The sequence below is a fragment of the Apteryx mantelli genome, chromosome 29 (assembly GCF_036417845.1).
Source record: "Apteryx mantelli isolate bAptMan1 chromosome 29, bAptMan1.hap1, whole genome shotgun sequence".
Classification (NCBI taxonomy): domain Eukaryota; kingdom Metazoa; phylum Chordata; class Aves; order Apterygiformes; family Apterygidae; genus Apteryx; species Apteryx mantelli.
In genome coordinates this window covers 6,435,052-6,456,747 of record NC_090006.1, presented here as the reverse complement: position 1 = coordinate 6,456,747, position 21,696 = coordinate 6,435,052, and the positions used below count along the sequence as shown (strand labels likewise).

Below are 21,696 nucleotides of genomic sequence, written 5' to 3'. Positions count from 1 at the left end.
CCAGCCCCTGGGGGTGCCCCTCTCCCCTCTGGCCTCCGCGGGGTCGCCCCTCTCCCCTCCAGCCTCCCCGGGGCCGCCCCTCTCCCCTCCAGGCTCCCCAGCCCCTGGGGGCACCCCAGGGCGCCCTGGCCCCGGGCCCGTGTGCGGCGAGGCGGCGCCCCACGCGCAGGGGCGAGGCCTGCCGGCGGGGCCATCCCCTCCACCCAACGGGCGCCCCAGTTCCTGTTCGGTGGGGTGCGTCCGCACGGCCCAGGACCGGTGGAAGTCACAGCCAGGGGATCCGGGGACGGAAATACGGGGAGCCCTTCCCTTCTCTGACGGCTGTTAATGTTTCTCATGAATCCCCCTTCCAACTACTGCGTTGGCTCGGCGCGCTCCGTTGAAATGGCAGAGCCTTCTGCCCAAATGGCAAGAAAAGAGGAAGTCTGCTGTTGAAAGCTCTTCATCTGCGCCTTTTTATTGTTATTTACTTAGTGCCAGGAGCGCGTAAGAGACACTCGGAGACATGTATGAAGGCAAGATCCTGGCAGGAAGTGACTTTTTCATTCTGCTGCTTGCTCCTGCTGGATCCTACAAAGCTTTGGCTCGAGTTTTGGCAGGAGGTAAGAGAGCTTATTAAACAGGTAACTCTGATGCTGAAATTGTTTGATCCGTTTCCATATTAAATGTTTCCTGGTATGTTTACAGGGTTTTCAAAAGTGAAAATGCAATCGGTAGTTCAGTAACCTATAATAGCTAACCCACGCTATCTAGCAGACCGGTAGTAGTATCCCTTTATTTTGTTGCACAGAACAAAACTTGAAAGATTCACATTTAAATGATTACAGTTTGTTTCTATATATAGAGCAGTGTGTATTTTGAGCAGCTGTGTGTACAAAGCTGCCTATAGGAGGAGAGTCTCCTTTTGCGTGTTATTGCCTGAGAACAGGTTTGCATGGAATTAGGCATCAGATGGAATCTTCAAGCCCTGGCATGTTTGAGACAGATACTATGGATCTGCAAATATGATGAAACAAGTAGGCAGCTGGAGAAATGTTCTCGGTGGATGACAGAAAAGACTTAGTGTCTCTTGGAATGGCTTGTGTGTTTGAGAGACTAATGTGAGAAAATACTATAACACCCGCAACACAAAATACTCTTAACTCATTGGCAACTTTGCTAACCAGTGCCTCAACAAGTGAACAATATTTTAAAAAGTAAAAATAAAATTTAAAACGATTGCTAAGAAATGAGGAAGAAAGCTCCCAAGGTCTGCCACCAGAGGTCTCATTACATTGCTATGTTTTCCCTTGGTTGGAAAGAGCATTTCCCACAAAGGGCTGGTCTGCAAGTCCTTTAAATTCTGGAGGGGGGACACCACCATTAATCCAAATCCTTTCTTACTCTCGAAAGCATTTCTGCATTGTTAATGCAGACCATGTAATAGTACAATTTAGTTCCTGTGTGCACTATTCTGCCAAAATTTGTTCTGCTGAGCTAGTTGCTCCCCTGGGATCACAGAAGAGAATTTTTTTTCCTTGGGAGGTTCTTGCTTGAGGCATTAACAGAATAGGAAATAAAGAGTAGGTGAATAGCCAAAACCAAACTCCTACCCTCTGAACACAGCTCAAGAAGATATCCTTTATTCATCATGCTAGAGTGGAAGACTTACATTATTGTACTACTCTAAACCTTTCAAGAACTTGGAAAAGCTTATTTTGTCTCATCAGAGACATATTTCAACATGAATTTGTGAGCTGGTTAATACCTTCTGAAACAATACAGACCAGAGTCAGTGTTGGATGTGTTTATTTACCTTTTAATTTTCAGTGTTCAGAATTGTGATTCAGACATACTTGAATTCTGTTTTCAAGATTTTTTTTTCTGAATGAATGAGGGCTAGAAACTCCTTTTTTTCTCTCTTTTTTTTTTTTTTTTTCATTTGGATGCTGATCTTTGCATGTTTCCATGGTATTTTAAGTGCTGGGCCTTTAGGAAATTCACTAAAGCATGCTAAGGGGGTCAAGGCATCTTGCCTGACAGTGCCTGCTTAAAGCCTTGTTAAAGAGTTGCAGCTTCTAAAATGCTGTTCAGAGCTGCCTTAGCTTCCACAGGACTGGCAATGCCACCCTTTCTGGGAATGATCCCAGGCATGGATCTGTTTGTCCAGGAGTAGACAGCAGTTTTCAACTCTTCTTAAACACATATACAGTACGATTTGGGGCACAGCTTCTGGTAGCAATTATCATACTTTAAATAAAGGGGAAAATTCTTCAGGAAGAACAGAAACCTTCACGGATTGTTCAAGAACGGTTTTCTCTCGCATGTGTCTTTCGGGCTGCTGTAAAGCACCCCAGTGCGTGGCCCATGAGGAATGCTGGGGTCTGTTACTGATGTAGCTGCGGTCGCTTGTTGGCCTGCGCTGCTCGTGATGCTCCCCCGTGAACTGGGAATGCCGAGTCCGGCAGTGAGGCGCAGATCCCCGTCCCCTGCGTGCCTGCGGGGAAACAAAGGTGCTTCTTGGCTTATTCAGAGCGAGTGTTGGAGTGGTGTCAAGTACCGACAGGCACCTCAGTGCAGGCTGAAGGGTGATCCCGATAAGGATCACTAATTACTCGCAAGTGTATGTTCTTCTCCTAGTGGCTAGTTATCTTTCTTGTAGTCCCTGCACAAAGCATGAGTAAAGATTCTTTTTGACACATAAGAAACCGTTCAATATGCAGAGTTTTAAATTAACTTCTTATGCTAGAGAGCAGCTAATGAAACTCTGCACCGCTGAACTTTGCTTTCACCTAAATTTTCATGAGTTTAAAACTTACTTTATACTCTTTGTTCCTTGGAAAGGTCGATATTTTTCAAAAGCCCAGTATTTCCTTTACCAGTAGATGGCTAATACTTGTCTTAGGGAGCAAAATCTGCATTTTATTTTTCCCTCACTCCATGTGCTCTGCTAGCCACTGCACAGATTATCCAATCTTCCTTAGGGGCAGAAAAAGGTAAATTCCTGTCATAGTGCTTCCCTGATCTGGATTCATTTTTAGCTCTGTGTGTAGTTTCCTAACCAACAGATTGCTTCAAGAGCCTCCAGTACATTAAATGTAAGCCCATCAGGAGCAGGAAAAACTAATGTGAAAGAAAACTGTATTGGAGCAAAATGGAAGAAAACAAGAATTTCTGTCAGCATGTTGCTTAGCTGTCAAAAGGAATCAAAAAGAAAATAAATTCCCACCCGGTGACTACTTCAGCTGTGAGAGCATCAGTACCCCCCCCTAGTAATACTAAGCATTTAGGGCTGCAGAATTTACAGAAGGGAGGAGAAGAGAGGGAGAAAGCCTTTTCTAGGTCACCTCCATTTTTGATGACTTATTGTGTTTAAGTAGGAGGAGAATTGCTTTTTAAATTCACTTTATTACAGCAATTTCTCCCCCTCCCCCCAAGAGCATAGACAACAAAAACGCCTCCTTGTTGTGGGCTCTGAGCCTCTGGGTTCTGGGCAATGGGAAATGCCATAAATTTGGAAATCGTTGCTCGGTCTTTGTTCAGTGACTCGTAAAGCTCGTATCTCATCAGTTTCCTCTTTCATGTTGGATCATGTCTCTCTTTCCAGCTAATTCATCTTGTTCTAGTATTGACTTTTTTTCCTGTGGTAACAGACGTCATACTATCTTTCCATCTTGTTTACTTTCCATTCGCTTGTGCTTTTCTTGCTTTCCTTTTTTTTTTTTTTTTCTTGCATGCTAATGCTTTTGCTGCAGGAAAGATTTATTATGTGTAGTTCAGTTGTGTTCTGCAAAGGAAAGACTTCAGGGTTGTGGAGGAGGGGAATTAATTGCAAACATTTCAGTGCATAATTTTTCAGCCAAAATAGGATTAGAAACTATTGGGGATGACAGCGTTTTCTTTCTCGATCCAACCCGGATGCCAGACCTCAGCAGCTAAACCTAGAGTCTGCAAGGCACGCTGCAATCTCCCCAGCGGGATTTGGGTGGTTTTTCTTTTTTCTTCCCCCCCCCCCCCCCGGCCTTATGCCATCCAGCAGTAACTAAATGCACGCCGCGCATCTCGTTTCGTACCGGCGGTGCAAATGAACGGGGCGGCGCGGTGCCGGTGCTGGTGCCGGTGCCGGGGGCGGGCGCGGCGGGGTCCGAGCCCCGCGCGGCGGCACCGGGCGATCTCCACCTTCCGCCGTGCTGCCGAGCCCGGCCCCCCCCCCCCCCCCCCGGCGGCCGGGGGGGCTCTGCCCGCAAAGCAAGGGCGGGGGGATGCCGCCGCTGGCCCCCCCCCCCCCCCGCCGCTGCGGGGAAACGGCGCCGCGCTGCCCCCCCCCCCCCCCCCGCGGGGCGGCAGGTAGGGCCCCGTTTGCGCCTTTTTTTTAACGCACCCCCCTCCCTCCTCCGCCCCCCGCCCCCGCGGCGGGACTACAGCCCCCAGCGTGCCTCGCGGCGGGCGCCGCCCGGCGGCCAATGGGCGCGCGAGGCGCCGGCGGCGCGTGCGCGCGCGTGCGCGGGACGAGGCGCCGGCGGCGGCGGCGGCGGCAGCGGGGGGAGGGAGCGGGCGATCGAGCGGCGGGGGGCGGAGGCGGCGGGCGCGCGAGCGGGGCCGGGACCCGGGCACAGCGGCACGCAGCGCCGCCTTCCCCCGCCGCCAGCGGTCGCCCGCGCCCCGCCGAGCGCCTCCCCTTGGCCGCCGCCGCCGCGCGGGGCCGGCAGCGGGCGGCCTCCCGGGGCGGAGCCCGGCGCCAGCGGCGGCGGCGCGGAAATCGAGGCCGGGGCTCCGTCGCGGCCTGCTGCTGCGGGAGGAGGCGGGGAGGCCCGCTGCCGCCGCCGCCCGCCGCCCCTCCGCCGCCGGCCTTTGTCTCCGCTGGGCTCGGTGGGACGCGGCGGGGGCGGTTAGAATGGAACAGACTGAAGGTGAGGGGGCGGCCGGGCCGGGCCGGGCCCGGCGGGGCGGGAGCCGCGGCCGCCCGGGCTTAAAGGGGCCGCGGCCGCCATGTTTGCGGCGGGGCGCGGCGGCGGCGGGGGCGCCGGGCCGGGGGGCGGCGGGGGGGGCGGCCGGGCCTGCGCGGGGGCCGCCGGCCGCGGGCAGCCCCCGAGGGCTCGCCTGGCTCCCGCGGCGCGGCCGGCGGGGGGCCGGGGCGCAGGTGGGGGCCGCCGCAGCCGGCTCGCGGAGCCCGCGGCGTGACCGAGCTTCGGGATTGTTTCGGGGGGGGGGGGGGGGAACTTCGCCGTGCGCGAGCTGGAGCCCGTGTCGCGCTCTGCTGGAACGGCCCGGGGCTGTTCCCGTCCCTGCTGGCGACGGAGTCGGAGGCTTGTCAGCCTCTCGCACCGAGAGGTTTCTGATGCACGCTTTCGGGAGCCGCATGCAAGTCGACGGTTTGCTTAGTTTCGTGGGACTGGAATTTTTTGAAGTAATATTGCATCGTGCTTTACTTGGTACCTGGCTCTGCTTTCATTTAACTGCCGATATGTTTGATTGGCGCATAGCTTTAGGATTTTCAATTTTGTTGAAGAAAATAAGAGACCTCTAAAAATAATGTAGTTCTCTGATATCTGCCAACCCAAAAGACAATGTAAAATAACCCGTAATCATAGTTGAGGAAAAACTTGTAGCTGCTTTGCTGACCGTTTAGGTCTGCCAGTGGCTCTTTGTCCAGATGCACAGTGAATGTTTTGGCAGTTACGTGCAGCTTTTTTTATGAACTGCTTTAAAAGATTTTGCTCCAAAAAACAAAAAGGTGAGCGCATGCTAAGTTAAGATACAGACTAAGAGTAGAGGATGACGATCAAAGACTGTACATTTTGTTTTTAATAAACAGAGTTGTGCATTTTTCAGTTTTTGATTTTGCCAAAGTTTGAAGTCATATGCTAGGTGCATTGCAGTTGTTATTAACATGGTATTAATGTGTGAAAACATATCATGACTCTTATGATATTTCATGTTGCAAGAAGCTAAAAATTTTGCCCCACACTCCCCATTTAAATCCTGAGGCTCTATGAGCAAATGAGTACTCTAAGCTTATTTTCAGGATAATTCTTTTTTTTTTTTTTTATGCATAGCATTTTCAGTGCTGCTGTCCAAGTTGTTTCTTTCCATTTCCCCATGGGAATCTTGTTAAAAGTTGCCTTATCAAAAGCATGTGACAGAGATGACTTTTTTCTGGCATTAAAAAAATAAGCTTTAAAAAGATGCATAGGGAAGTATTCAGCCTTACTAGATATTTTAAAAGCACTGAAAGAAGCTTGTCAGGAGTCCTGTGATCCACTGTGTCTGCTAGAAGAGACACTGTGCTAAGTTCAGCTGAATTCTGTAGAAATCCACAGGTCACATTTTTTATGCTAATAAATCTATGTACAGGATTAGAAATGTGTTATTATTTTAGTTATGAAGTATATCTTTTGCTTTCTTTGGCAGTAGAGATTACAATAGGATTTTTTATTTTTTACTCTGACCAGTTTTTGCTGTGGCTTACTTTCTTAATTTTACTGCAGGACAAATATTAGGCCATTAAAAGTTAAAAGACACTATTAAAATTAATGATATGGTAATTAATTTGGTGTTGTGATTAGCAATTAATGTGATTACTCTTGAATCTTACAGAAACTTTTTGCCATACTAGAATATTTTTTGCATGTTTTCACACTGTGCTGTAGTACAGAGATAAATAGAGACCGTCATGTTTGACCAATTCTGAATGTAGATCAATTTAAAGACTTGGCTTTAATGTATGTAAGTAAAACTACATGCATGATTTTTTTAGGATGTCTGGAAGAAAATAGAACAAAGCAGACTGCAAATACTGAATGCAGAAATAGATAGAAATAAAATGGTTATTCTTATTTATAATCCATATAATATAAACATCACAGGATGCTGTTATATTTGATAAGGTGCCTCTCCAGGTAATCTTTGACATGAATCTGTAGAAGAAGCATGGGTATGTTTAATTCTGTTAGAGTTCAGTGTCATCTATGTATGTTGACCTTCAACAAGAAACAAGTTGTAAATTTAAGGTGTTTTTAGTAGGGAAATCTTAATGTTTTGAAAGGAAGAATGAAAACATCACAAAAATCAACTGCATTGCTTAAAAAACCCCAGCAGCCCAGTCTGTTTCAGCCAGGCAGCTATCTGTAAAATGCATACACCAGTGAACATACATTGTGAATGGTTGCTACATGGGTTAGACCTTTGAGATGGCCAGTACCAGCGCAGTGTAGATACAGTCGTACGTTAGAGTGAAGCAATGCAGAAAAGGAAACAGTGACACGTATGTATGGTGACTCTGGCAATTAAGGAGTGTTAGAGGGTGAACAGATCTTTGTGATTTAGGTCTACATGAGCAGGAGCTGGATTGCAGTAGGCTTGTTTATGTATATATATAAAGGTAGCCTAGAGCTTCTGATTTCAAGGGAGTTGATAGAAAGTCCAACTCAGACTTAAGAGACAGTGATACTGTTCACTGAACACCTAAGACTTTGACTCTAAGTATTGCTTTTTCAGTTTTCTCGGTAGGTCAGTAGTACAGTTTCTGTTCTCAGAGCAGATGTTTTGCATCTGTGTAAAATGCCTCGTATCTAACGTGTGAAGTTCAACAAGTGCTAAACTAACTGCTTTGGGTAGGGCTGCCCACATTGTGTTTGTCAACAGTAGTCAGGGGAAAAAAAAAAGTAAAGTCAAAATTCATGCCAAAAATTTGTATGGAAGCTCAGTTTAAAATATCTGTGTACTGCGCTATTATTTTAATTAATCAGTGTGATGCTAGCTCACCTTTGGTGATAGTCAGTCACAGATTAATAGTCATCTGTTTTGATCTAAGCTAAGAGTTCCTTAGCTGGTAGCACTGGGCGGAAAGTGCATGGACCCTCTTGGCTCTCAGCTATTCTTTTTAATCTTCGGAGCTTGTGTTCAGGGAAGTGCATTGGCTTCTGGCTACCTCTGTCTAGGTAAACCCCGTTTCTCAGCCTTCTGCATCCACTAGGCTTTGACAGTCCTCCCTCCTCATATTTGGGAGTTCTTGGGCTCCTGTTTGGCACTAAATAGTAGCAGGTGCTTCTGCCTTTAGGAGATTTCACTTAGGCATTGCATAATTACCTTGTCTTTTCTCATTTTTTTAAGCTCTTCCTGATAGAGCAATAATATAATGGATAGATGCATGTTTGTGTATCTTATAGGTAAGTTTTGTATTATTGCTGTATTATGTGTAAACGTACAAAACTCCCTGTTTGGGGGAAGAAAAACTTTCATCAATAATGTAAGAGATCGAATCAGCAGTGTTCAAAATCACGTTCAATAATCTGGCAGTTATTAGTTAGCATACTGCAGCATGTAAGCTTCTCTACACTAGCAAGACTGCATTTTTGCTACTCTATGTTATTTTAGCCCTTCTGAGTGAAATAAACTATCCTGACGAGCATTCTTTAACTGTGTATAGGTAAAGACTTTCACTGGCTATATTGATCAAATATTGCATCTTTTTGTAGCCCCTGACTAACATGGTCATGACAACAAAAGCCTGTAATGTTGTCGCGAATGTTTAATGCTCTAGCCCTGTGACAAGGAGCTCTTCCTAGTAGGAGCATGGCTGCGATTGATCAACAGACTGTGTTAAATCACTCAATAAATTAGACTGTGAACTTTCAAATTGTGTTTATAGATGGGATTAGAATGGGTGAATGTGAATAGTCTAATACTATACATTGTAATCAACCAATATGTGTCTGTAACATCCCAGAGAATAAATAATCCTTGGTTTCCCAGTGAAATAAAATAGTTTGGTTTATATCATAACTTTTAAGGTTTGGAAACTCTTGTAAGGAAAGACGGAAAATTATGACAAAGAAGTGGAATAGGGTAATGCTGTTTAGGGCAGAAGCCTTTTGCTTGGACTGTAGTACAATTTTAGTGCCTCTTGAATGGAATTGTTTGGCTTGTGAATTGTATGTATTGTTTCTAATGTTCTTTATGCACAATAATCTGATGATGTGGCTAAACTTCGGAGAAATCCTTATGTAAGATTTAAGTGAAGTGAGCATATCAGCCTGGTGACAGATCAGAATTTCTGTGACATAGCCCACAGTGAGATGTTAATAAACTGCTGCCAGAGGAATCCACTGGATAGCCAAATGTTGTAACTTAAGTTGGAGTGGTAGGAGAGAATTTTTTTTTTCCTCTTGATGCAATTATTTAGCCACAGGTTCTCAGTCTGTAATACTGGGAGTACTTGAGTTGTATGAGTCCCTTTTTTGACTAGAAGATGGTTGTACAGATGTACAGTATGTACAGATTCAAAGCAGTCTTCTAAGTGTAAATGACCATTGCTGATTTGAAGACCAGAGGGTTCATGATAGCTCTAAAACTGATGGTGATGGCTAGATGAGGATTAGTTGTTCTGGTAGAAGCAATAAGTCTTTTTTCCCTCTTATACCATGAGATGCTTGCTTTTTAAAAGAGCTGTCCTGTATGGTGAAATGAATAGCCTATCTTGATACTTGAAAAAAGAACCTGCACTAGGAAAAGAAAAGAAAATGCATCTTTTGAACTAATTATCATCCTTTCTCTTCTTCCTCAAGAGAGAAATGAAAGCACCTAAACATTACCATTGTCTTATCACATCAGATTTGCATCATCCAGCAGAAACCAAAACTTAACAAAATTTCCCGTCTTAGTCAGACTTACAAGTAGGAAAACATGAAGCATAATTGTTCAAATACCATATGACATTAGCAAAACTGCATTTTCAGCAAAGCACAGAATGCTGTATAGTTTTTAGCTTTACAGAGTTCAGGTTTCTGCAAGTTGTTTAGATAGTTTTTATAGTTCTGGTGTGTCCAAATCAAACTTTGGGTCCTGGAGTGGATCACTTGCATACCTTGTCAAGTGTTTAGTTCTACAGAAATGGGCGATTTTACTTTCAGAGCATTTGGGTTTAAAAAAAAAAAAAAAAGTGACTTACTTTCTATTAAAAAAAAAAACAGGAAGTCAAGAGTAATTCTAATACTTCTTGAATTATTTCTGCTCTCACTCTGACCATCTATCAAAGGTTGTGCTGTGATGACTGAAGTTCTGATGACTGCTTATTTTCTATGCAGGATTTTAAGCTCAAAGATTTCTGAAGTATTCAGAAAAAAATTGCTTTAGATGGAACCTGTTTTTAACAACAAATAAAAACAACCTAGGGTGAAATTTCTTATTAGTCTGAAAACTGTCACTTGCTCTTCAGTTTGGCATATGTAGAATAACAATTAATTTGTAAATAGTACAAACAGTTGCACTTCCTCTTCCTAGAATGGGTGGTGATAATCTTGTTTTGTTTGACCTTGACACACAATACGGCTTGCTCCATGTGCCTCATCAACAGTAACATTTTTGTGATGGTTTTGTGGCTGTTTTGCAGAGCTGTTGGAGAGCAGAGATGGTGTAGCTGCTATGAGATTTAAAGTCACTGCAATTAGAGAATTTTGCTGCACAGCATTGTGCTATTAAGTTGTTTCCCTAAAACACTTAATTACAGTGACAAATGTACCCATAGTTGATTACACCAGCTAGTAAAGATGAATACTAACATCAATATGATCTGAATATGGAGTTGACAAAATACATAATAAAATTCCGGTCAAGTTGTTCTTGTTGCTATTGTAACTTTAATTTCTTTTTGCAGTCTCTGAGGAGGAAAGTGTTGTTAGTGTTTTGAAAACTATTAGGTAAGGTATTGAGATGCATTGCATTGGGAGGGTGAGAATTTAATGTGGGTAGGGTTATATGTAGATTCTTGTTATGAGAAGTGTCTGTGGGATGTGTTAATGTCATTTCAAACCCTGACCAAAAGGGCACAATAACCCTCCTTTTTGCCTACACAGGGACAGAATAAATAATACAGTACTGTATTTACTTTGGAAGGGCTAAATTGACCTTGCTTGAAAGCAAACTTGTATTTCTTACCTGAAATTCAGATCACTGTATATTTCTTTCTTATTGAACATTGTGGTTTAGGCGAATGTGTTGTGGGGGGTTTTTTGTTTGTTTTTTTGGGGGGGGGAGGAGTGGAGGGGGAACGGGGAAGATCCTTCTCTGAGCGGATAGTTGAATTCTGGAAATTTGAGTCTGGTTTCGTTTAGTCTGATGTTACAGTTTCAATATGAAATGGAAAATTGAAGATGTGTAACAACTCTTTCTCAGCAGTAACGTAATTCTGTGAATAATCTCTGTTTCTGGAGATATTTTGATGTTGGGGCTGTTTTTCTCCCCCCTCAGAACCATAAAATGTTTAAGCCCTGAGTGTTTAATACTAAAATAATGGGGAGATGGGGAGCAAAGTGAGCAGAAGGCCTTTCCCACTTGCCTGTTCCAGAGCCCATGGTTGCAAACTCTATTCTGCTTTTTCAGTGTGGGAGAGATGGGGAAACCTGGTCTGAGGTTGCTGAGTGACTAATGTCATGCCGTCTGAACTGGTTTTCCCAGCTGCTGAGGTGGAATGACCTACTTGCTTTAATTGTGCCATTGTTTAGAAAAGCCCATGGCTTAGTCCTTGTACCGTCTGAAGGGTTGCTCATCTGTCTCAAGTTTTGGCAAGGGGTGGGACAGAAGGAGGAGAAAAGGCTTGTCTTCCATTTGAGTGGTCTTTCTGTGTTCTTTCTGGGCTGCTGAGTTTGTAGTGACTCGATGGTGTCAAGAGAACTTGGTATCTTCTGTTTGTTTGAGTAAGGATCAAAGTCTGTTGTCTTACTGCTTTGTGTTAGAATAATGCTTCCTAAAATCAAACTAGAAGGACCATATATAGTGTTTTGAATTTTAGCACCATTATTCTGACGCTATAACAGTTGGGCTCATAATTTTTAAGTGCTTGCAGGTGCTCATATCGTTGCTTTAAATGTCTTGGAAAAGAAGCAAGCAGACATGTTTAAAAAAAAATTTTTTTGGCAAAAATGTATAAACAGCCTTTTCTAAAGATTCAGTAATACCAGTCCTCTCTAAATGCATGATGAAAGGGTGGTTTCTGAAGGGGGGAGGAGGGGATTGGTTTTTAAATCTGTTTTCTCTTAACTATTTCAATTTGCTTAATACTTATCATTTGTTTTATGCTCACTGCGTATTTCCCTTCCCCCCCATCTTTAGGCCCTATGAGAAAAAGGGAAAGCTAAGGATGCTGGAGCAGAACAATGGATTTCTCTTTCTCTTTCATGCAAGGGATCATGGGAAACACAATTCAGCAACCACCTCAACTCATTGACTCAGCCAACATCCGCCAAGAGGATGCCTTTGATGCCAGCAGTGACATCGCTGAAGATGGTGGACAAACACCATATGAAACTGCGCTACAGCAAGGCTTTCAGTACCCTACGCCCACGACGGAGGATCTTCCACCAATCACTAATGGCTATCCACCAACAATCAATATGTATGAACCTCAAGCCAAATACCAGACGTACAGTCAGTATCCCAATGGTTCAGCCAATGGTTTTGGTACAGTTAGAAACTTTAGTCCCCCGGAGTATTACCAAATGGAAAACTCTAATGCAAGGCCACATGAAGTTCTGGAAAAACCTTCCCCTCCACAGCCGCCGCCTCCACCGCCACCTTCAGTTTCACAAACAGTGATTCCAAAGAAGACTGGCTCACCAGAGATCAAATTAAAAATAACCAAAACTATCCAGAACGGCAGGGAATTGTTTGAGTCCTCTCTGTGTGGGGACCTTTTAAATGAAGTACAAGCGAGTGAGTATGCTAAGGCGAAACATGAAGGGAGAAAAGAGAAAAGGAAAAAAAGTAGCAAGCATGACTCTTCCCGATCGGAAGAGCGCAAGTCGCACAAAATTCCAAAATTAGAACCAGAGGAACAAAATGTAAGTGGAATAATCGTTTCAGCCGTCTGTATACCTGATATTATTGATGGAGAATTCGTCTTCGGCAGTGTTTTTCCTTACTTTTAGTTGTATATGTACTTAAAACGTTGTGAGGCTTCATGGACTTGTCAGATACTCCGTATTAGATTGCTAGCAACTTTATTTCTAGGACAACACAGTTTTGGTGAAAAGACTGTGTATCAAAAATAAATGTTAGAAGAGGTTATTTAATATTTTTTAGTATTATTTAACATTCTGATGTTCAGAGTTGAGTGTGCTTTGCACAATGTTAAAGATGCAGCTTTTGACCAAAAAAAATGCATTCAAAAGGTTATTAAAATAATGCTGGTTTATTGAACGGAATGTCAGGCTACTTGGAGTACTCAGCACTGGAATATTCAGCACTACATTTTAAATGTAGTGGAAGCAGTCTGATTTCCCAGAGGCAGCAGCCTTACCCCTCCTCTAAAACAAACCCAAATCCACCATAGAGAATCTTAGATACTTATCCTGTTTTTATGCAGTATCTGAGCATGCTTTATAGTTAACCAATACTGTCTGCTGACACACAAATTTTTGATAGATATGCTAAATATTGTGATGATGTACAAAAAGTGAGAGCTGTCTATGTAGCATATGTACAAGCCGGTAGAAATCATCATTCTAATACAGCAAGCAAATTAGAAATACCAGTTGACTCAGCAACCTCTGAGAAAGTTCAATACTGCTGTCTATTACCATTTCTGTTAAGTTTTGTAATATGGATGTACATATATAGGGTTATATATACAGGGTTATATATGTGCAGCATTTTAACTTAGACTCCAGAAAGTGGAGAGAGAAATTACTGGTCTTCAGTCAGCCTTTTTTTTTTTTTCCTTTTTTTTTTTTTTTTCTTCAGTCTTATGAGTCACTTCAGTACTTCTGTTTCCTTTTCTCTTGCTTGTTCCTGCCAGCACTGTGATACTGATTTCTGTATTCACCAGTTTGAGAGGAATGGATAGTAGAGTGGTGGCATATATCAGCAATGTGGAACTTATCAGGCCAGAACAGAAAGTGCCAAGCTCAGGCTGGGCTATTCTGTTACAGTCTGTAGTCGAGTTTCTCTTAACTTCCTGTGAAACCCCTTGATATTTGCTGCTCTTGGTAGATTTGGGGAAGAATCTGTCCTGTGTGGATTGGGGCTCTGATCTGGTATAGCAGTTTCATATTCTTGACATGTTTGGGGGTTTTGTTGGTTGGTTGGTTGTCTTTGTTTCTTTTTTAAGTAGACCATCCAAGAAAAAAATACAGGCTATCCTTGATTGCATTTGTACATAATTTTCTTGATGTTGGAAATGCTCTATCTGAAGTCACTTTCAGGTTTACCAAATGATCTGTCCAGCTGGCAGTTGTTACCAGAACGCAGTTAGAATAGGAAGGCAAGTTCCCTCAAGTACAGTCTTCCTCACACTTGCATTATACCTGCGTATAGAGGTGGAAAGAAGGATTCGTTCTCATGTTTGATTCTTGGTGCCTTTGCTGAATGCCTGTGCAGATTGTACGTTGCTGTTCTACCTACCCTTGTTTGCTGCTATAATCGTGTATCTCTCCCCTTTCCCGCCAGTGTTTCAGTTAAAACAAACCTTAGTGAGTTTGGTTCTTTCAGAGTTTAGCAAAAGTGGTGTTCTTTTACCCAGGCTTCCCAAGTCCCTTCTGGCCTTTTCTCTAGATGTCAGTCACTCCCACGTCAGGCTGTCAGTTTTGTCTGACTGTTTTGTTGTGCCTCTTACTAGGGACTCTCATTCTACTCTCGTAGCTTCAGCTGCAGCTGTCCCTCTGTTTGTGACTTCTGTTACTTGCGATCTGCAAGCTTGGTCATCATGAAGAACACCTTCTCAGGTCTTCTCCAGCACGCTGAACTTCCCAGTTTGAACTAAAACTTCGCCTCTAAAAATCCAAGGCAGTCTTGGGTTTCCTAGTTATATTGTCTTCCTCAAGTCACGCATTCCATGTATCATCCAGAATTCACCAAAATCCTTAGTATAATCTTGGTTTTGTCCTCCTTGTAGCTCTATTTCCCTTTCTAAGGGCATTGTTGCAATAAAATCCTTCGTGGTCTTTACCGTTTGTTTCAGACAGAACTTCATATCACAGTGCAACTCTTAAGGTGTAAAGTATTTTGTGCTAGTGGTTTTTGACATGAATTATCATAGTCCAGTGTCAGTTTCATTCTCTCGACGCTTATTCTTATACTGCATGATGTTAGGTATGTTTGTATTAATGTTATGAGACTTGTAAATTGAAATTGGCTTAAGAGAAACGCACAAAACTTCCATTACAGCTTCACTTGTTTTATACTTTATTCAGCATGATCATTTGAAAGTAGTATATTTTGTAGTTGCTTCCTCATTCTGATCCTGTAATCCATAGAACTTCACCGACTGGGGGGGACTGTTTGTACTTGAAAGCTTGATTTGAAATGAAGAAGTTATGAAAACATTGTTGAACTTTAAGCTCTGTTGAATATTTGTTTTAAGAATGAGTTATTTTACTAGTTAGTTGTATACTGTGAGGAGTGGGAAGTTTGCAGTCTCTTGTTTGGGCTTCCTGTCTAATCAATTTAGTTGTTCTGGCAGACGTGAAATTTCCATTAACTTATTGTAGCAAAAGAAAGAAAGGAATCATTTCTATGCTTTCTGCTGTACTAAGGAGGAATGATTTCTACCCAGCAGATATTTGGTTGGACTTGATCATTTCTTATAGGCAACTCTAAATGAAATACCTATGCCAAAACTGATTTTAATTGTCATAGATGGTGTTTAAATGAGTGTCTTCTGGATGTTCAGAGCTGAAGCGTGCAGTAATGATTAACATGGAGTTTTCATTTTAAGTGGACTAGGTATAATTTAGATTAACAGCATTATTAGTTTCTCTCTGAATGTTTCTATCTCCTCTTTAACTCTTCTCTGAGTCCTTTCACTAATGACTTCTGCCATAATAAAAGCAAATGTCTGGTCTCTGTTTCATTAGATAGTTCACAGCCCAGCTCATGTCTGCTCACCTGCTGTGTCATCACTCTCGCTATCATTTCCAGTCCACTGATGATTTTGGCTTCTGTTCAGTGTTGATCTTACTTCTGCCAAACCTGTTTCTCTATCCTGTTCTGCAAGCATAGACTGCATGTGCTCCTCAGCCTGGCTTGTAAATGCACTGTAGTCTTTTTGGTTTTGTTTTTCCCCTTAGATGCTCCAAACATTTGTCAAGTGTTTGCAATTCAATATAGATATTACAATTTTCATATTGTATCTTTAAATCAACAAATGATTTGTGTAGTGCCGTTTTTGAAAATAACCAGTATGCAGTGAGATTCTTCATGTTACTGTGGATATCCTTCATCTATCCTTCTGTTTCTTCCAAGTTCTGTATTAATTTAGCTGGAAAGCTATTTGGGTTTACTGTCCCTGAGCGTGTGTTCTTCTGTCACTTGTTACAGCAGAACATTGGTCTATGTAGTTTCAATGGTAATGTAAATAAGAAGAAGAAAAAAGTTTTTGTTTTTTTTTTTTTAACTGTGATATTACTGTGTTTTGAATTGGTTGTAAGGAGTCGTCATATTCATGTTTTCTGAGTTCGTGATTGTTTTTTTTCCTCTGCTAATTATTTTTTTCTGCCTGGTTTCATTGGTATACCTTTTTGGTTTTACTGTCCCCTTATCCTGTTTGTGTTTATTTTCCCTTTTTTCTCTTCGTTGTTACCCATTTCCTAGAGACCAAATGAGAGGCTTAGCATGCTATCAGAAAGGCCAAGAGAAGATACACTGTCAGAGGAAACACCGGTTAGTATATATACAAATTAACACTTCTAGACTTCTGGTGTCTTGCTATTTGTGTGTTAACTATGATACAGACTCTTTAAGTTGTCAGATAAACTAGTTGTCATTCTTTTAAATGCTTGGTAATCATTAGTGTTTCAAAACATCTTTTGTTGTGCTGTATTTATTGCTTTATTTTATCCCAAAAGCAATATTTTTAATCAACCTATAGGTAGAAACTTTTTTTTGTTATTGTTGTTTATTATTATTTTTGTTTTTTGTTATTGTTATTTTTTATTGTTATGTGTTTTGGTGAATCAGTGATTATTTTACATAAATTCTGACTGTATTTAAGTCCTTTTTGTCATGTTTGTAAGAAAAGTATATCTCGCATTAGACTGTCAAACACTGGTGTTAACTGAGGGAAAAATAGTAAATCCCTGTGGATAATCTGTGCATCTGTAAATGCGCTAAGTTGTATTCTGTAGCTGTTAAGCTTGCATTCTTCTTTATAGGTCCAGCAGTTTTTGCCTTCTCTTCCAACACAAGTCACCCATGACATCAAGTTTCAGGTTGGCGATCTGGTTTGGTCCAAGGTGGGAACATACCCGTGGTGGCCTTGCATGGTTTCATGTGATCCACAGCTTGATGTTCATACCAAAATTAATACAAGAGGTAAGGGCGAAGGATCTTTGTCAGAACATATCAGGTGTCTGTAGTTGTTCCTTTATTAAAAATCTCATATCCTTGAGCTCTTTGTGGGATGGATTCTGCTTGTGTGTATGCTAAACAAGACTTTTACTGTAATGTATTCAGTGACATACTTTTTTAATTAGTTCTACAAATGAGCCTGTGTATACTAGGCCTGTGAACAGGTGCTCCCACTTTTACTCTTTTCGTGTCAATGTCTTTGTGAGAAGACACTGATAAGTGTGAGTGTTAAGTGTGGGCAAAGTATACTTATCTTCCCATTTAGACTGTTCTGACTGGAGGCCCCTTTTATTTCCAGACTTCAGCTATGTATGTCCATCTGCAGGATTTGAGTCATGTGGAAGAGGAAAGTTTAAGCTAATCCAGCAAAGTGATGTTGATAAAACTGTTTACTAGAATTTTTCAATTTCAGGTGCCCGTGAATACCATGTTCAGTTTTTTAGCAACCAGCCAGAGAGGGCATGGGTGCATGAAAAGCGGGTTCGAGAGTACAAAGGACACAAACAGTATGAGCAATTATTGGCTGAGGCTGCTAAGCAAGCCAGCAACCACTCTGAAAAACAGAAGGTATGATCAACACTAATCATGTAGAAAATTATTAACAATGCCTGTGAAAGCGAAACCTGTAGGGGGCAATTCTGAAACACTGGAGTACTTGAGTGCCAGGACTGTAAAAGGTTATCTGCATTTCATCTGCAAAAGTATTATTCACAAAGATAGCTAAAAGTTTCCTTGTGCTCTCGTTACTTTCATGTGAAGAGGCTGATAGTTGAACTTCCTATGTTTCTGTTTCTCATGATGGTGGTCATCCTGGACACTGGATGTAATTTTATATCTATGCTATAATATTAAATAAAAACAAATCCTGTGTAGTCATTATTAACACATATGAAAGTTGATGCATTCTTTTCCATTATTTTATTGGAAAGGAAGTGTTAGCTACAGCAATTATTTACTGTGTAGGATGAACTACTTAAGTTAGTATTTATGCTAATTAAAATATTGATGGGGAGGAAAAGGATGTTTATGAGGGGGAAATGAAAGATTTAAAAAGTAGAAAAAGTGGGTTTCATTCTAACTCTTAAAACAAAATTCTGGGCTTAAATACTGCCTGCTCTTGTCTTTAGTGAAGTTGTAGCTCAAGGACAGAATCCTTTAATGATGATGGTCATACTATCTGGCTAGAATGTCTGCTTGAAGTTTAAGTAGGAGATTTACTGTCCACCTTTCAAAGATAGTCTGTAAATGTATTAAACTTAAATCTTCTGTCTGAGATTTGAAGAACCTCAGGATTGCATATTATGTGTTATACATAGCAAAATCCTCAATTTTTTATTGTCCTAATGTGGGAAAGAGATATATTCAGTGTAATTAGCTGCTTGTCTTTATTCTTTAAGATTCGCAAACCAAGGCCGCAAAGAGAGCGTGCTCAGTGGGATATTGGTATTGCCCATGCTGAGAAAGCATTGAAAATGACTCGAGAAGAAAGGATAGAACAATACACCTTCATTTATATAGACAAAGAGCCAGAGGAGGTTTTGTCAAAAGCCAAAAAGACTGCTGCTTCTAAATCAGAGGCTAAGAAGAACAGGCGACCTAAGCCAGCACTGAACACCCAGCTGGAACATGCCAACGCGGTAGCAGCATCACCTTCAAATGCTGAAGTGCGAAGACAAAGCCAAAGGAGGCAGTCAAGTGTGGAAGAAGAGGAGCCACCTCCTGTGAAAATAGCATGGAAAACTGCTGCAGCTAGAAAATCTTTACCAGCTTCAATAACCATGCACAAGGGGACCTTGGATCTTCAGAAATGTAACATGTCTCCAGTTGTTAAAATTGAACAGGTTTTTGCTCTTCAGAATGCTGCTGGGGATGGAAAACTCATCGATCAGTTTGTTTATTCTACTAAGGTAGGTACTTTGTGTAGTGACTTCTCTTTTTTTGTGAATGAACCCAAGTCTCTCATATTGCAGAGCTTACACTTGTGTCCACCAAACTTTAACAGTATATGTACCTTTCTTTGGAGAGATTAAATCTATCAAAAGATGGGATGCAACAACACAATCTTTTATTGTACTAAACTCTTAATTTCAGTGCAACCAAAAGTCTCTGACAGTGGCCATTTTGACTGTCAGCAGAGGGGCTCCCCACGGATGATCACATTCTTGCTGATAATTTGTTCAGTATATTATAGCTGACTAATTCCACTTTCCTAGTTGAAATAATCCATCAAGTCTCTGCAAGTCAAATCTTAAAATTGATTTGTGAGAAACAGATGACAAAACTGTTAATAATACATTTAAAAAGTAATAACTACATTTTGTATAATAGACTTGATGAGTTCTGCCTCCTAGCTTCCTTCAGATGAACAGCAGCTTCTTTCACAGTCAGTGTAAGGAAAAGGTTTAGGACTGTTTCTCTGCCTTCTTCTGCCTCTCTGCATAGAGGGTATTTATTTCATCTAAGCATTATAGAGAAGGTAATCTTTAGAAAAGCCACTGGAGTAACTTTGTTCTCTTTCCCTTGTGTGTAAGTAGAGATTGAGAGGGATGGAAGGTTCTGCAAGGGAGCAGCTGAGTAATAAATATTGTTGCAGATATGTGTTGAATTGAAGAACACTGAAGGTTTCTGTTCTGAGACTTAGTAGTAGATTAAAGTAATATGCCTGTTAGCAACAACACATATATAACTAGGCTAACATCATTTTTTCTTCTTTTTAAGGGAGTTGGTAGCAAAACAGAAATAAGCGTCAAAGGACAAGACAAGCTTAATTCTTCGTCAAATCAGAGAAACGAAAAAGCAACTGTGCAAAATGTGTCCTCTCCTGAAACAACTTCTGGGTCTACAGGTAGGCAAAACTGTGGACTCCTTGCCTAAACTTTACCAAGCTAGCACTTGAATTCAAATGTCAAAATTGCTGTTTCCCCATTAGTTAAAAATGGGTTTGAACATCTTCTTGTTTGCCTAATAATTGTAGCAAGTGTGGCTACTATAACACATGGCCAGCCCAGGTGTTTGAGAAACAGAGGATGTCTTCGGGCCTGGCTGACTTGCCTTCTGTTGAACTTGTTAGTGTCTGCAACTTAAAGTGCCTAACAAGTCAACATATTAGAAGGATGTATACCTTGTGGAGAGAAGGTAGCCAGCTGTTTTAGAAGACAATACATTGGATTTGTGTTAGCAAAGTATGGTAATGTCTTTTTGGCCCAAAATGTAAAAAATGACAACTGGGATCAAAGGAAGAGAATCTGGAAGAGTCATAGTTCAGTAAAGAACAACTCTTGGGATGAGTGCTTTGCCTAACTTTGCTGTTTAATTCCTGTATGACCTTTGTAAAGGAAGCAAATTTCTTTACTGCTTCAGCTAGTGCCATCAGCAAAATGAGAAAATGCTTGCCTTCTGAAAGCATTTTAGGGGTCCCGTTGTGAAGCAATAAGTTCTGTGAAGTATTATGTCTGAGGGAGAAGAATCACTGAAGCAAATAATGGAGGTCGAGACTGGAAGGAGAGAGCCTAGAATAAACTATTTGAAGTTTAATTTGTAGTATGGTAGTAGAGAAGAATGGGAATGATAAACTGAATGAGTGCTGCTTAGCCTTGGAACAGAAAACCAAAATTTTTTTTTCATCTTTTGATTTTAAGAAACAGCTAATGGGAATTCTTCCAATGGGATTGGGCTTTTCCCCATGAGCAGAAATTTTCTTCTGCAGTATGTTCTCTCAGCATCCTCAAAAGGAGACAGATACCCCTCTGGGGAAAGGATGGAGGTTCCTGAAAAGAGAGACAATTTTGAGTCATCCTAAACCAAGAGCTTTTCAAGTTCCTTCATTTGCTATAGTGACTTCTGTATTTCAACCACAGTCTTTGTACAGGCCATGTAAAATGCATTAACTATTGCATGTTTGTTACTGTGCTTTAATCATATCCTTGGAATGCTCAAGCATATTTAGTTTTACATTGGGTATGTCAAAGTAAATTTTAGTTTGAAGCAGAATACATTCTCTCATAGTAGGATGAACAAAGAACCAAGAAGTGGGAGACTTGTTGCAGTTTACATGGCAAAAAACCCTCTTTCTTGCAGAGATTAAAAATCTTGTAACATTACTCAATGTCACTTTTGCTTCAATTATCTCACTATATGGTTGTTTCTCCCTTTCCAAACAAAAATGAAATGTGACTCCAAGTCAAAAACCTCACAATGGTCAACATATATGGGAACACTCACCTCTGCAAATCCACTTCAGTTTTGTACTTGTACAGCTCTTAGGTAGGCTTATTTTATATATGCTATTTTCTGGATGGTATTTGGGGATTTCACAATACACATCGAGTACGCTGGATTTTCTGGTTTGAGTGGGGTTTCCTCTGCTGTTGTCGACAG

The 21,696-nt window shown here is 41.6% G+C and overlaps 1 protein-coding gene across 9 annotated transcripts in view; it reads left to right on the top strand.

Moving 5' to 3' along the window:
* The first annotated feature begins 247 nt into the window (after positions 1-247).
* Positions 248-21,696, top strand: part of NSD3 (nuclear receptor binding SET domain protein 3) — a 53,407-nt gene continuing 31,958 nt past the window's right edge. For 4 of the 9 annotated variants that reach the window (XR_010886533.1, XR_010886534.1, XM_067312375.1 and 1 more), the window contains exons 1-7: positions 4,729-4,889; positions 12,088-12,815; positions 16,564-16,632; positions 17,124-17,283; positions 17,732-17,886; positions 18,717-19,226; positions 20,038-20,164. Coding sequence is in view for 6 of the 9 variants with exons in the window: in XM_067312375.1 (XP_067168476.1) it covers positions 12,132-12,815; positions 16,564-16,632; positions 17,124-17,283; positions 17,732-17,886; positions 18,717-19,226; positions 20,038-20,164 (1,705 nt within the window). In the remaining 3 variants the exon portion in view is untranslated. Of the gene's footprint in view, positions 603-4,728; positions 4,890-5,362; positions 5,387-12,087; positions 12,816-16,563; positions 16,633-17,123; positions 17,284-17,731; positions 17,887-18,716; positions 19,227-20,037; positions 20,165-21,696 lie in introns of those variants that run through there. The other 5 variants (XR_010886535.1, XM_067312376.1, XM_067312377.1 and 2 more) reach the window with 3 other exon arrangements.